The following is a 13,112-nucleotide window of genomic DNA, read 5'->3' as shown; positions in this document are numbered from 1 at the left end:
CCTTATTGCATTTGGTCCACTTGTCCAAGTGCACTCCAAAGAAGGCTCCAAAAAAATTGAAAGATCTTTCAATAAAACAGTGTTTGAGTTCAATGGCAACTGACTGGAACAGCAGATTACCTTTCAAAGTACTATCATATTTCTTTAAGTTGAAATTTTATGTTTTAATTTCTCCATTAATTAGGTAAAACTGTCAGTCTAGCAAAGTGCAACTCAATACGGTACCATACAGTAGGTACAGCATAGGTTTGAAAAGCCATATGCACAACAAAAACAAAATTTTGAGTCCTGCAAATAGTGCTGCTGGTTTTTTCCCATATGCACTTAAAAAAGCACAGTAACTGATAAAATTATTGAATCTAAGAGTTTGAAGAGAAAAATGATACTAAGTTCAACACTTTTTGGTTGCTGCCTTTTTCCTGATTTTTCATGGTCCACGTAAATTTTCGGACTTTACAAGAGCCTGCCAATATGAAACTGAACAGGAATTTATGCAGGGCGTCATTAAGGGCAAATTTTTGGTGGATGCGGGGGAGAGGGGGAGGCAAAATTTCTTGAGCCTGGGTAAAATTTGCTTGAAGGAGGACAGAACTTTCAAAAGTCTCAAAAAATGCACTTAGATCGATAAAATTGACCAAAATAGCCTCTGTAAAAGGTCAACTCTAGAGTGCAAGAGGAAAATTGGCCCCCTGCTTCTTAGAGCCACCCTCTTCTCCTCAAATGGCGCCCTGAACTTAATCTGTCATTTGGAAGCCCAGGTCTTCTGTTTTCAAAGTTGGTGTGGGCAGAATAAATTTGGTGGTGGCTTGTGATTTGCTGGTTTCAGACACGAAATACCAACTCTTCGAGCGGATACGACTCATACCATGGGCCGCATCGGCGGTGCTACATGCTGGGAACGCTCCATCGGAACAGCACCCAGCAGACACGGGTCAATGTCACCACCTCGACGAATGCAACGGCCGCTGTCAACATACACAGCATCAATGGCGGCAACCACAACTCCAGCCTCAGGTTCGGTCCCTTTTCCATCCTTACATAACATTGCAAATATGATAATACTACGATGGCACCTACCTCAATTGCAAAGACTTGGAAAGCCCATTAGCTAGTGGTTAGCTGGTTAGTAGTTGCTTTATTTTTTATCAAGGTTAACTGTCACAAAAATCCTCTTTCAAAAGCTGGAAATACCCAAAGTCAAAAATGTTGCTTCCATTTAACCATCCATTCTGTTACATTGAAAATGGGTGCAATTAAAAACTGTTTTGAACTTAGTTTGGGTTTTAAAAGTTGACTTTTCACATAATATTCCTGAGAAGTTGTTCTCGAGACTGACGAGTCGGGTTTTCCATGATAATAGGTACAGGGTCATTCCAATAGACCCTCACATGTTTTCTAGTTTTAGCATTGAAAAGTTATTTCATATAACTTGACTCTTTGAGGTGAGAGAAAATTATTTTCAAGGTTCTAAAGTTGGATTTTGTTGAAATTTCAGATACCTGTGATGGAGACTGACCAGCAAACTAGATTGGTGCGGCCTGTCAGCGTCTGACTGTGCTTCATTATTAGTTTCACGTTCAAATCTCATTTAAAGTTTGGATGGTTTTATAAAAGTCTGAATTTTAGAGAACTGCTCATATGTGGTTTCTTTAAAATCAAAAGAAAATCAAGAAGGCTGTTTGAGAAGCTATTTGAATGCTGTCAGATTCGTAAAGTTTTGATATTCTGGTCTTACAGAATCTTATCAAACGCCATCCAATTTCATCTCGCAAAGAAAAATGAGTAAGCTGTCTTGCATGCATCTTCAGCAAACCAGCTCTTGAGTTTAGAAACAGACGTTTTTGTAAATTTACCTGATTTTGATTGTTACGGCTGTATGTTCCTATAGTTTATGTATAAGCGCAAGGTTTCATTAAAGTATTTTTTTAAATAAGAATGATTGTGTTACTTGTTTGACATGTTTAATGAGGTAAGGGAAAAATTATAGGAATGACTTTAACCAAAATTAGCCTATTACATTTCATTTACATTAGCCTAATTATATAAAAAATTGTAAAAATTGTGAAAATAACATACCAAGATGCAATTGTTGCTAACATTCCTTGCAACAACTGCATCTGGGTAAATTATTTGCATAATTTATACAATTTTATAGATAGTTATAAATGCATCATGCACTTTAAAAACACCTGTTTATCTTTTATACTGGAAGGACATAATGCCTTGAAAGTTTTGGTAAAAGTCTTTTCAAGAGGATTAAAAATAAGCTCGCGAAACTGCGATGGAATTTTTTTTCGGTTTTCCGCTAATAAAATGAGATAAGAAAGGAAACTGGAAATCAGTTACACACTGATACTGGTCATATTATGTATGAGCAATTCAAGAACTTGAATACTTAAAATAAAAACAGCAGAAACTGAATAAAAGTTCATGACCAATTTTAGTTCAGTTTGAACAAACAAATATACATAGAAAACTGAAACTAGACGGTCAGTCTGCCTCTTGATAGAATAGAATGATGTAAAAAATGCAAAAGGTGTTTCATGACTCGGAGAACTCCTATGAGGAAACTTCATTCACCGTTTTCACTCCTACTGTTCTTCTACGAAGAGGCCTTTTTTTTAAGCAGGAGCAAAATCTTTTCCTCTTATGTACTTTGTTGATCTTTCTCATTACATCTGATCCAATTCCATGCGGATGTAATATTAGAAAATCATCAGGTTTGTTAGGCTTTTTGAGTACATAGAGTGCAGTTTTACTCACAGGATTTCCTTGATGATGTCATTTTGTGCAAATTATACAAGCGACTTGATTAGTGCAAAAATGGAACAGGCTGGAACTGACACAAGTCAAATAGAGATCCGAGCTTCACATTATTTTAGGCAAAGGTTTTACGCTGAAATTGTGATTACTACTCATGATTATTTCACCTTGGATTCTCTTTGCCGAAGAATGTTCATCATGTGTGATGATTCAGTTATGACAAGAATGCACCACAACATTTTTCCTGAAATTTTTTACTATAAAGATTGCTGAAATGAACTGAGGGTTGATTCTGAATAAATAATTTTACGGAAAAAAAGAATATTTTCTACCTGTGAGGAGAGATGGGCAGTAATTTTGTACTCTTAAAAAACCACTTAAGACTGATGCAGAAATGTAAATATTGGTATCGCAGGAACATTGGAGAGAGACTGATGAAATAGAGTCATTTCTTATGACGAGCACAGTAATGCTTGACATTCTGAACGAAGAAAGGTCGTGCATACTTGGTAAGTAAGGCATTCACATTCAGCTGTGCTGTGGCTAGAGGTCTAAAAAAAATAAAACCATACGCTCAAATTAGGATGATGTCTATTTGATTTAATTAATGGAACTTGATTTGAATAAACGAAAGATTTTTGACCGGTAAAAAGCATAAATTGTTGAAAGCAAAAACCCCTTGTCACTCACACAGAAATTAAATGTATGTAGAACTTTTCAATGCATAAACAATATTCTACATTTTCTGTCAAGTCTGATGGGAAAATATGTTTACAGTTATGATTCACTTTGTTGAGCACTTTGGGAATAGCTACTGCTCCCTTCATATTTTCTACTTTTTCAACTTACCTACAGATGACCGGTTACTTTTTTGAAACGGCCATTATGTAAACTTTTCAAGGAGAATACAGATCCAGGCCAGAATAAAGTAAGTTCTGGTTGAGAGCATATGCTTTATGATGATAATGTTTGGTTTCTGACCCTGTCTGAAGGTCAATCGCAACCAACTTGCAGCATAATGAGTGCAAAACTAGACACAGTAATTTATGCAAAGATCTGAAAGTTTAGAAAGCCAGTAAAGTCCTCTTACAATGGCAAAGAAGCTACTGCCAAAAAAGACATGAGATAAACCTGTACTTACTAAACTTTCAGGACAACTCTTTCTTTAAAATCCTGAATTTCCTCATCACAGCTAGAAAATGGATGGTACTTTCTACAGTTCATTAGATAAATACCCGATTAAATTTGGGGAAAATCAAATCCAAGTCAAATTTGTGAGAGCAAAAAAATCATCTTGTCATTAAGTCTAGCTTTGAATGAATTAAAAGGTTAGTGATGTACCTTGTGAAAACAGAGAAAAACCTGTGAGGAAAACAGAAAATTAAATTCACTTACTCAACATATGGCTTAATTTGATCAAAAGTCCACTTCTCCCTGACAGTGAACAATTCTTCGATTCTTGGTTGAATCTCCTCTGGGAGATCAGATTCTGGATACAGCGAAATTATCGGAGGCTTGGTGTCAGAGTCAATTAATGCCAGCCCCTCTAACTGTTTTACATCAACTTTTAAGCCTAAAAATAAAATATGCAAAATATTAGGAATACTAAAATGTCTAAAGCATAGACCATATCGTGAGATACGGTGTTTTTGCCTCATGGCCGAATTTTGGATTTGACTAGCGGAGAACCAATTGCACAGAAAAATTGAACGATTTGGGTTCTGATCCATTTCTCCAAAGTATGTAGTGCACATAGAATCGTACAGTTGTGTAGCTTGTGGATAATCTATGATAGGTACAATTGTTGGTTTTCAATGATCGCATTATGCAATTTTTTTTTTTTTTTATTTTATTTTTTTTTTATTTTTTTTTTTTTTTGGTGAGTGAGGAGTTTGAGTTGATGGATTCAAAAGTGTACTATGATCTCTAATTTCTTATTTACGTGTTGATTTCCAAAATTTATGTCTAATAGGTACCTAGCTTCCGATTATTTGCGTTAATAATTCTGCTAAAAACATATTGGCCAGTAGCTCTCCAGCAGTAGCTCTTACTTTGTTCATTTTTACTTGGAGATTAGATTAGTGTTACTTAGAGCACATTTGTCATTTGTGAGTCACATTTGAAAGTTTCCAATAGTTCTATCATATTTTAAGGATCATTTTTGAGAGAAAACAGGGGTGCTTTCAATCTTGCACCGTTCAAAGACCTACTATAAGAGTATCAAAATATATTGGACAAAACATTTGGACGTTAACAATTGAATTTGGTTGAGAGTGCTCTCACCTTCAGGGACACTGTCTTGCCACGCCTTGAGGAAATCTTTGAGATTGAACCGGTTGAGTGACCTCAGCAATGCTTCCGCTAAAAATCGACACACCTTGTCTGCTTTTAACTTCACCATGGACCCACCTATTAACAAAATTAAAGGGAGACAAAGGATAATATCATATCGAATTGAGGCTTTGAAAAAGAGAATGAGTAAATGGAAGATACATAATGCTGCAGAATAGATGTGCGAATGGAGGATAAAAAAATTATGACAAAGGAAGTAGTCAAACAGGACCTCAGATTAAGGCCCTTTTAATTTGGGTGAATTTCAACAAAAGAAGTTCATCTAATGTAGGAGTTTTTTATTACAATTTACCAGCTGTATTAGGATGAGAAAGAATAAATTGGAAGGAAATTTTTTTTTTCTTCCCTCTCAGAGAGAGAACCTCACCCTTAAATTTGTTTTTACCTACACTGTAGACACCTTTATTTACTTCCCGCTAACGCAAGTTGAACAATGGATATTGTTCTGAGAGAAAGGAAGGAGGACACCAACCTATTATGATTAAAACATTTAAGTATTGCTACTAGTGCCAGAAACAATATATTTTAGAGACCTAGCACCAAAAATTTAAGCAAAAGTATTGGGTGCGGCCAAACTTAAAGTTGGCGGTCGATGCTACTTTTCCCCTTATGATGATTGATGAGGGACTTATTGAGCAATAAATATAAAAAAATTCGTCGAATGATGATCAACTGATGTCGGGGTGAGCACTTGGCTGTGCAAATTCTTGAAAATTAGATTAAGATTGCTCAACTATTTGGTCATGAGTCAATGAGTCATCATTGGGCATACCTGCGTACAGACTTCTAAAAGTAGCTTTCACGGAATGGGGAAGATAAGACTCTGATTACTACATAGCAAGGTGATTAATGAACATATTGATACAAAAAAGTACAACAATTTTAAACTAGACACAGAGATAGGACAGTTTGAAGTTAGCACCTCAGCAAGTGTAGTTTTTGAGAGACTTGCTAATCATAATTGCAGTTTAAAATCGTGGGACCTAAAATTTAATTTACACGATCCATTGTCATCAAGCACTGACTAAACTCTCAACAAAAACAAAAAATAAAAAAAACCCAATGATGTACCTATCTAGAGCTCAAATACATGTCATTTTTAACATTACTAGACAAAAATTGCTCTCCTGCAGAATTTTTTTCCCTGCAGCGCATAGAGTTCCCATTTTCTGTGGCTAATTTTCTGATGAATCAGAAATTTTACTGGTAATCAAACAAATAAGATAGGTACTTACTGTCAGAATTTTCTACTGGATCTGTGTATATTTTGACTAAATGTTGCAAAATCAACTCTGGGATCAAGTCTTTTAATTCTGAGAGGACCTCTGCTGCTGGGATGGATTCTATGGACCAAGAATTTGAGTTGATCAAATCCAAGAATAATGAAAGGATCCTATAGTGGTAGTCAAAGTCTAGTACTCGCCAATAACCTGAAAACAATTTTGATCAAATGATAACAATACTTAAGGGGTAATAGAAGTAACAAACATAAATATGGAACTAATGAAGACCAAGGTAAAAAACAGTAAGCTAGGAAATGATATGATCAAGGAAATTAGAGAACTAATGAAAAACTCAAATTCACGGAGGATGAATTGCGTTTTGCAGAGAAATTTAAGAAACTGCTATCACAAGATTCGGCAACTTCCTTCTTTATAAAAGAATCTATATTAATAAAAGTAGACCAAATGAAGAAATTCCTGTTTCATTTTTTTCATTCTTTCATTTTAAACTGTAGCAAAAAAGATGAGTCATCTCCTTACCAATCTTGAGCACCGAGAAAAAGCAGTTTCAATGTGGCGCAAGATCATTGTTTCTGCTCTCACTCAGCGATGTGAGGGAACAGCATAGTTAAAAAACTTAGGTCCAGAAAAATTTAAAATAACATACCATTTAAACACACAGCGTCGATCACATTCAGTGCATCCTTTAGTTCTTCTTTGCTGGCCTGAATCGTTTCCAAATCATCGCTTGTATAAAATTTGACATTGGATTCTTGAAGTTCACTTTCCAACTCTGATCCTCGATATGCACTTACTTGAAGAATGCGTCTCAATTTCTTCAGACGAGGCTTGCAAACCCTGAGTTCATAGTAACTATAGTGAATACCAACAATCTAGGATTTAAAAAGAAGGAGAGAGAAAAAAATAAATGAATTTATAATTATAGACAAAAATGTAATTAGCAAACAGCTAGAAAATTAAAAATTGACTTCTAACATTAAAAAAGAATGTGATACTCACTATGCAAAGAACCGCCTTGTTATTTTAGAGCAGTTTGTGGCTTTCTCTGTAAGGAAAAATTTGAATTTTGTTCCTTTCTTTATGATAAAAGTTCCTTCCTTCCACGATAAAAGTTTCTCATATTTCTTCCTACTTATCTCAGTTAGGGGTGTTCAAACAAATCTAGCTGATGAGCTGTCGGTGTTGCTTGTTTTAAAAAATCGATACACTCTAATATGGCCGCTCGAATCAGCTGCTCACCAAGCAAAAGCTACATGAGGAAGAAAACGAGGACTCAAGTGATACCGATAGAACATTCCTAGGTCATATAAATCTAAGCTTGTACATATACCTGTTACCAATCATAGATAAATAAAAGAACTCAGTGCTGTATGATATATGAGCGATTTTTGTGATTGTACTGGTAAAAATTGGGAGCACATACTTCTCGTCTCTCTAGCATTCGATCGTCATTTACACTTGGCAGCATGTCTTCTGACCATCGCAAATTAGGCACTAGGAGCATAGAGTTGGAGGTCTCTGCTTCTTTCACTTCAAATGTTTGAGATTCAGTGCACAAGACGGCTCTGTCATCTTCTTCTCCACGGAATACAACTCTGAAATTAAGGAGAGAGATGCTTGAAAAATAGGTAGGCGGCCAAAAAAATCAGTGTAAGTAAGGTGTTGACAAGTAAAATTATTAAAGGAAGGAGGATAAGCAAAAGAAGAGGGTGCCTAAGAGAAAATTACTGTAATTTAAAAGAAAACAAAAGCAGGGAACCAAATGATGAATGCTCCTTGTAATACTACATCTTTGTAACACGAAAAACTATTACTTTCATGCTTGACGCCAATCTTGTACTTAATACAAAAAAAAACTCCGTATTGTAAGGAGGTTTATTTAAATGCAACATAACCTAAAGTGGTGTAAAAGCTCAATAAAAACTTTTTACTTAAAACGTGATTTAAGTAAAAGCCAGAATTCTAATTCTATGAGCGTAAAAAAGTCACATTTTTAGTACTTATTACCTACTCATAACTGCTTGAAATATTCACCATTTTTTTGCTCTCCTCAGCCCTGCAATTGTCCAAGGTCCTCAAGATAATTGGAAAAGGACTCCTAAATATTTGTCATTTCTTTGCGCTGATATACTATTTTCACCAAACCTGTTGAGAATAAGTTTTGAAGAGGATATGGGATGACAATTACCTTTGCCCAACCTCCAAATGTTCCAATACTGTATTGTTCAATTCTAGAAATTTGAAATTCTCAAATTGAGTGCCAAAATATAAGTTTTGAGAGACAGGATGTAAATCGTCCTCCTCGAGTTTGGCATGAGTAATTACAGTCTTAACATCATTAAGTGTTCGATCATAACTGAAACAGAAGAAACATGAAATTAATTATTGGTGTCTGCCATAATTCTCTTTGAAAGCATCTAGATCCAAAAGTTAAATGTTTTAAGTGAGGAAATCAGTGACAAATTTCAAATAAAATGAAGAGACCAGACTGAAAGAGGTTTAGGGACGTTTCAACATAGCAAATTTTTTCAGGAAAATCCTTCATTTCAGTCTAGTGCAACTGCAAATTTCCTTTCAAAAGTACTTACATGAAATTTCTCTTGTTTAAGTCAGGGCTAAATGTACTCCAGCTCTTTAAAAAAATAATGATTGATCTTAGAGAAAGCTCAAATGCACCAGTACTCATGGCAGGAAAGATCGAGAAATTCCTAAGAGGCCTAAATAGGCCTCCCTAAATTTTTGCAAAATTTTCTGCTGACAAACTTTACAGGCACATTCAAAGAACAAAATGAAACAAATTTGATGATCACAAAACATACAACAGAGAGTTGCTTCTAAGTCCATTGAATGCGGGCTACGAGGAAGTCAGAATGAATTATTCGTTCATTTGTGTGACTTTTCGCAGCGATCAATCATCAGAAATTTCTCGTAATGGAATTTTACCCAGCAAAAAATAGTTGTTAATTAATTGAAATTCAATTAGTTAAACCTGCAAGCGGTGATGAGGCAGTGTTTGTATGTATGTTGCTAAGAAGACAGTGCAAGTTGCCTGGAGAAATTCTAGACAGTTACAAGTAAACATTGTGTACATCCTGTCCTGTCACATCTGACATTATCAGGAAATGGCTCATGATCACTTCATCATGTATACGATTTTGTTACAAAAATTACTTTCCTCAGCTTTCTGGATAACCATCCCTAGGAATTTTTTGCAATGATGCCCATGGATACTTCCTTAAATAAAAGAAATTGAATCGTAAAATTTGAACAGCTGCAATTGAGATAGTTTTCTTCCCTATATTAGGGAACACCTGTCGCATACGACTCCACAATAATCTGCCGCCTAAAATTCTCTCCAGAGCACAAATGTATCTCACTGTAGCATGAAAGCTGGTTTAGTAAACAGGAGGAATAAGTTACTAGAAATATAAGATTGACTAATAACATACTGATCATCGACATCCATGATCACCGAAGGCAGCACTGAAATCTTGTCTTGTAGAGCGTTTTTCGATGGTTACAATTAGAGTAATTAGGAAAAGATAACAATCGATCACAGAGTACTTCTTGATGCTTCACTTTTAAAACTAGAAAATCGATTTCCGTACTGTAAAAGCAGAGCAAAATTAATGCTGGTGAGAGGGAGAAAAAACAAAAAACGAGGGAAAATATGGAAAACCTAAGCATGTCGTCGGATAAATTATTTTTTTGGCAGTGTGTCTGTTTAGTAGTAATTTCTTGCCTAGCCACTGCTGTTCATTGTCGGAACGGTGGGAAGTTAATCGAAGCTGTTCAATCCGGAAGTGTTTTTGAGTCAGTTTAAATTAATTAATTAATTTCTTTTTCAGTCTGAGCCCTAATTGAGTGGACATTCTACGACTTTCGTGTAGGTAGGTGGAAAAATCCACTTTTTGAGGAAAAAGTAGTCTTTCAGCAGTTCATAGATTATCTCCACTCGCTACCACGCCAAAGGAGCATATCATTGCGTCTGATCATTGAAGGTTTCTTGAGAACCAAGTTGATGAAAAATGCAGATGAAACTGTAGCTTTTCTTGTTCTTGAAAAACTTTAATGGCAGATTTTCTTATACAGCGAGGGAAACGTCTCTGCTCCATGGTCATAGTCGCCATGACTGAAGATTTCTTCGATGGTAAAGTTCCTTATCACCTTTAATACGCTTTAATATCACAGGTCTTTACATCTACCTCATTGTAAGTTGCTTTCAAGCCTCTACTTTGACAACTTTATTCTTGATGTGGAAGCCAACGCTTTGTTACCCACAGGAGTTACTTGGAAATAAATACATTCATGTAGGATACCTAGAATTTACTACCGACACGCAGTTTCCTTTGCTTCAATCTGCTTTTGCGCAGTTCCTCATACTGTAACGTGACAAGACTGAGTCATAGAAGGGTGCCTCGGCTCCCTACTAAAGAGAGACAGGGTGCTGAAAACACGAACACAAAAAGATAAGAGGATGAAACACTAAGTATACTTGACTGCAAAAGTGAAAGAGCCGGTTGAGGCCCAGCCTCAAAGAAGTACAACTGGAACTTCTCACACTAGTCCTAATCGGAACATTTTAATTCAAACATGGAAAAAGTTATGACATAGGTACCTATCGAGCATTCTTTTTGCACATCGCGGTAGGACATGATACTTTCAAAGACGAGAAAAATCAAGTTTATTTGCCATGAAATTAAAAAAAAAAATTAGGCATTTTCACCGCGACTTGTTTCTGAAAACACAGAAATGAGACATTGATTTTTACACGCAACTTCATAAGAGTTTTTCACTTTCATTGAAGAAATTTGAAGTTCATTTTATAAATCCTTCCATTTTAAGGGGATGCATAATGAAGGTGACATCACTTAACCACAATCCTATCTGCAGTTGCATCATTTCAGATGTTCTTAAATTTTTTACTATTTTGAAGCATAACGGATCAGTACATGAAGAAAAATTGCATGTAATGCACCGATTCTGAGATGCTATCAATCCATATTCCTTGCACAATGGAAATTTTTCTAGGTTCACCATTGATGTGTATGTCTAATCACATTAAAAGATAAAAATAAATAAAAAAAGCCACTTAGCGCCCCAGCTGGGTCTTATTAGAAAAGATATTAAAAAAACTTAAATTCCCTCCAAGTATCAGAATGGAAAAATCCTGAAGACCTTTCTCTTCAAATCATGGTGCAAAATTAAGAGGAGAACGTTTCTCCAAAGTTCATTTTCAATTAAGTCTATTATTGGACATAGCCTTTCTCTGATGAAGAAAAGGAAGACATTAATGGTGACGCTAGGCTTTTATTGCTCATCAGTCGAGGTCAAATTAAAAATCGAGACCTGGTTACTTAGGTATCTACTTTAAGGGTCAGAAACAAAGCATAAATTTAGATTAATTTACAACCATTGATGGAATTTCCTGATCCACTATGGCTCTCGTTCTGCTAAGAGAGCTACTTAAACTTAGAGGTCTTTAGTGTCGTCCTCGGCAAAGACAAGCAGCCTATACATAATGCTCCATTTGCAACAAACGATAAAATGAAAAGCACAATGAAAAGTAAAACCTCCTGATGTTGTTTACTTTCTTATCAAAACAAAAACACGTGAAAGACACATGACGGGTGGAACTTCAGAGGACCGGCATGCGTCACTATAACTTTTACGTCATCATGATGCAGATTTAAATAAACCCGCGAAGTTTGAATTTACTTAATTTTGTTGGATCTGCGTCGTACCTTCAAAAATATTTTATTTGATAGAAGCGAGGCTCATTTGGATCTTTTGCAAAGAGGAACCAAGAGCATTCCAATGTTTCTGGGATTGTGCAACTTAAATTCTTTGCAATAAAATCACTAGCATCACGCAAAAAAATTTTCAAAGGTAATTTATAAGTTTATTGCAATAAAGATTAAACTTGTTTTGATGATCACTTTATATTTACAAGGTAATAAAAGTTGCACAATCTTATAGTGATATTAGAATTCTCTTGATTCGTTTTTGCAAAATGCAATCCATCATACACATGCACGGCTAAAAAATCGCGTGATTCGCTTGCAGGGCCGGATTTACTTACTTGCCGCCCATGGGCCGCCTGTATTTTGCCGCCCCCTTCTCATTCGTTTTGAATAACATCAATAAAAACCATCAAGTGAACGTGCCGGAGGGGGAGAGGCGTATAAGACGCGTTTACTCGTGTTGGTCACATTTTTTGCGAAAGCCTTGTCAACACTACTAGCAAAAGTTAACGGATCTTGGCGCAAAAGTTAAGTTCCGTAAACCTATCTCTGTGTGGACAAGGCCCTCCATTCATAAGAAATGAACCAAAAAATTATGAAAGGACAAACACGATTGTGGTTTAATAATTTTAACTTCCGCCGCCGCGCTGCGCTGACCGCACTGTTTGGCGCAATACGTGAAGTATTCCTTCAGTCTTACATGCGCTATGCGTTTCGGGCCGACCGCTGCTTCACGCACTGTGTTTGACGCAATGCGTGAAGTATTCATGCAGTCTTGTAGGCGCTAATACGTGTTACATGCCGACCGCCGCGCGGAGGGTTTCTCCTTTTCATCTCTTGCTCTCGTCATCATTGCTCTCTGCGCCGCGCCGCGCCGTTCCAGGCCAAATTCCGTGTTCGGTTTCTCTCTTAGTCTTAACTCGACTAATTAAAGGTGCTGTCTATTGTATCACAGAAGGACGACAAAATTAGAGACATACTCTCAGGAAATGAGAGATTTTGTCACCTT

At 36.1% G+C, this 13,112-nt stretch overlaps 2 protein-coding genes across 3 annotated transcripts in view; one reads left to right on the top strand and one right to left on the bottom strand.

The window, feature by feature from the left end:
• LOC109029742 (QRFP-like peptide receptor) overlaps nucleotides 1-1,936 on the top strand; it is a 150,324-nt gene extending 148,388 nt beyond the window's left edge. The window contains exons 9-10 of one of the 2 annotated variants that reach the window (XM_072298151.1): nucleotides 827-1,014; nucleotides 1,496-1,936. In XM_072298151.1, coding sequence (XP_072154252.1) covers nucleotides 827-1,014; nucleotides 1,496-1,505 — 198 coding nt within the window. In that variant the 3' untranslated portion in view covers nucleotides 1,506-1,936. Of the gene's footprint in view, nucleotides 1-826 lie in introns of both variants that reach the window. The other variant, XM_072298150.1, reaches the window with a different exon arrangement.
• A 1,204-nt stretch (nucleotides 1,937-3,140) lies between these two features.
• LOC109029743 (sister chromatid cohesion protein DCC1) lies at nucleotides 3,141-10,037 on the bottom strand. Its single transcript, XM_019040342.2, has 8 exons — nucleotides 9,809-10,037; nucleotides 8,548-8,715; nucleotides 7,783-7,954; nucleotides 7,006-7,231; nucleotides 6,351-6,545; nucleotides 5,047-5,172; nucleotides 4,159-4,336; nucleotides 3,141-3,314 (listed from the first exon to the last, which is right to left on the bottom strand). The coding sequence occupies exons 1-8, from the start codon at nucleotides 9,823-9,825 to the stop codon at nucleotides 3,209-3,211; spliced, it is 1,188 nt and encodes a 395-aa protein (XP_018895887.2). The 5' UTR covers nucleotides 9,826-10,037; the 3' UTR covers nucleotides 3,141-3,208.
• Nucleotides 10,038-13,112: the final 3,075 nt, after the last annotated feature.

The sequence above is a fragment of the Bemisia tabaci genome, chromosome 3 (assembly GCF_918797505.1).
Source record: "Bemisia tabaci chromosome 3, PGI_BMITA_v3".
NCBI lineage: Eukaryota > Metazoa > Arthropoda > Insecta > Hemiptera > Aleyrodidae > Bemisia > Bemisia tabaci.
The sequence above is the reverse complement of the archived record's forward strand: the minus strand, read 5'-3'. Positions and strand labels throughout refer to the sequence as shown.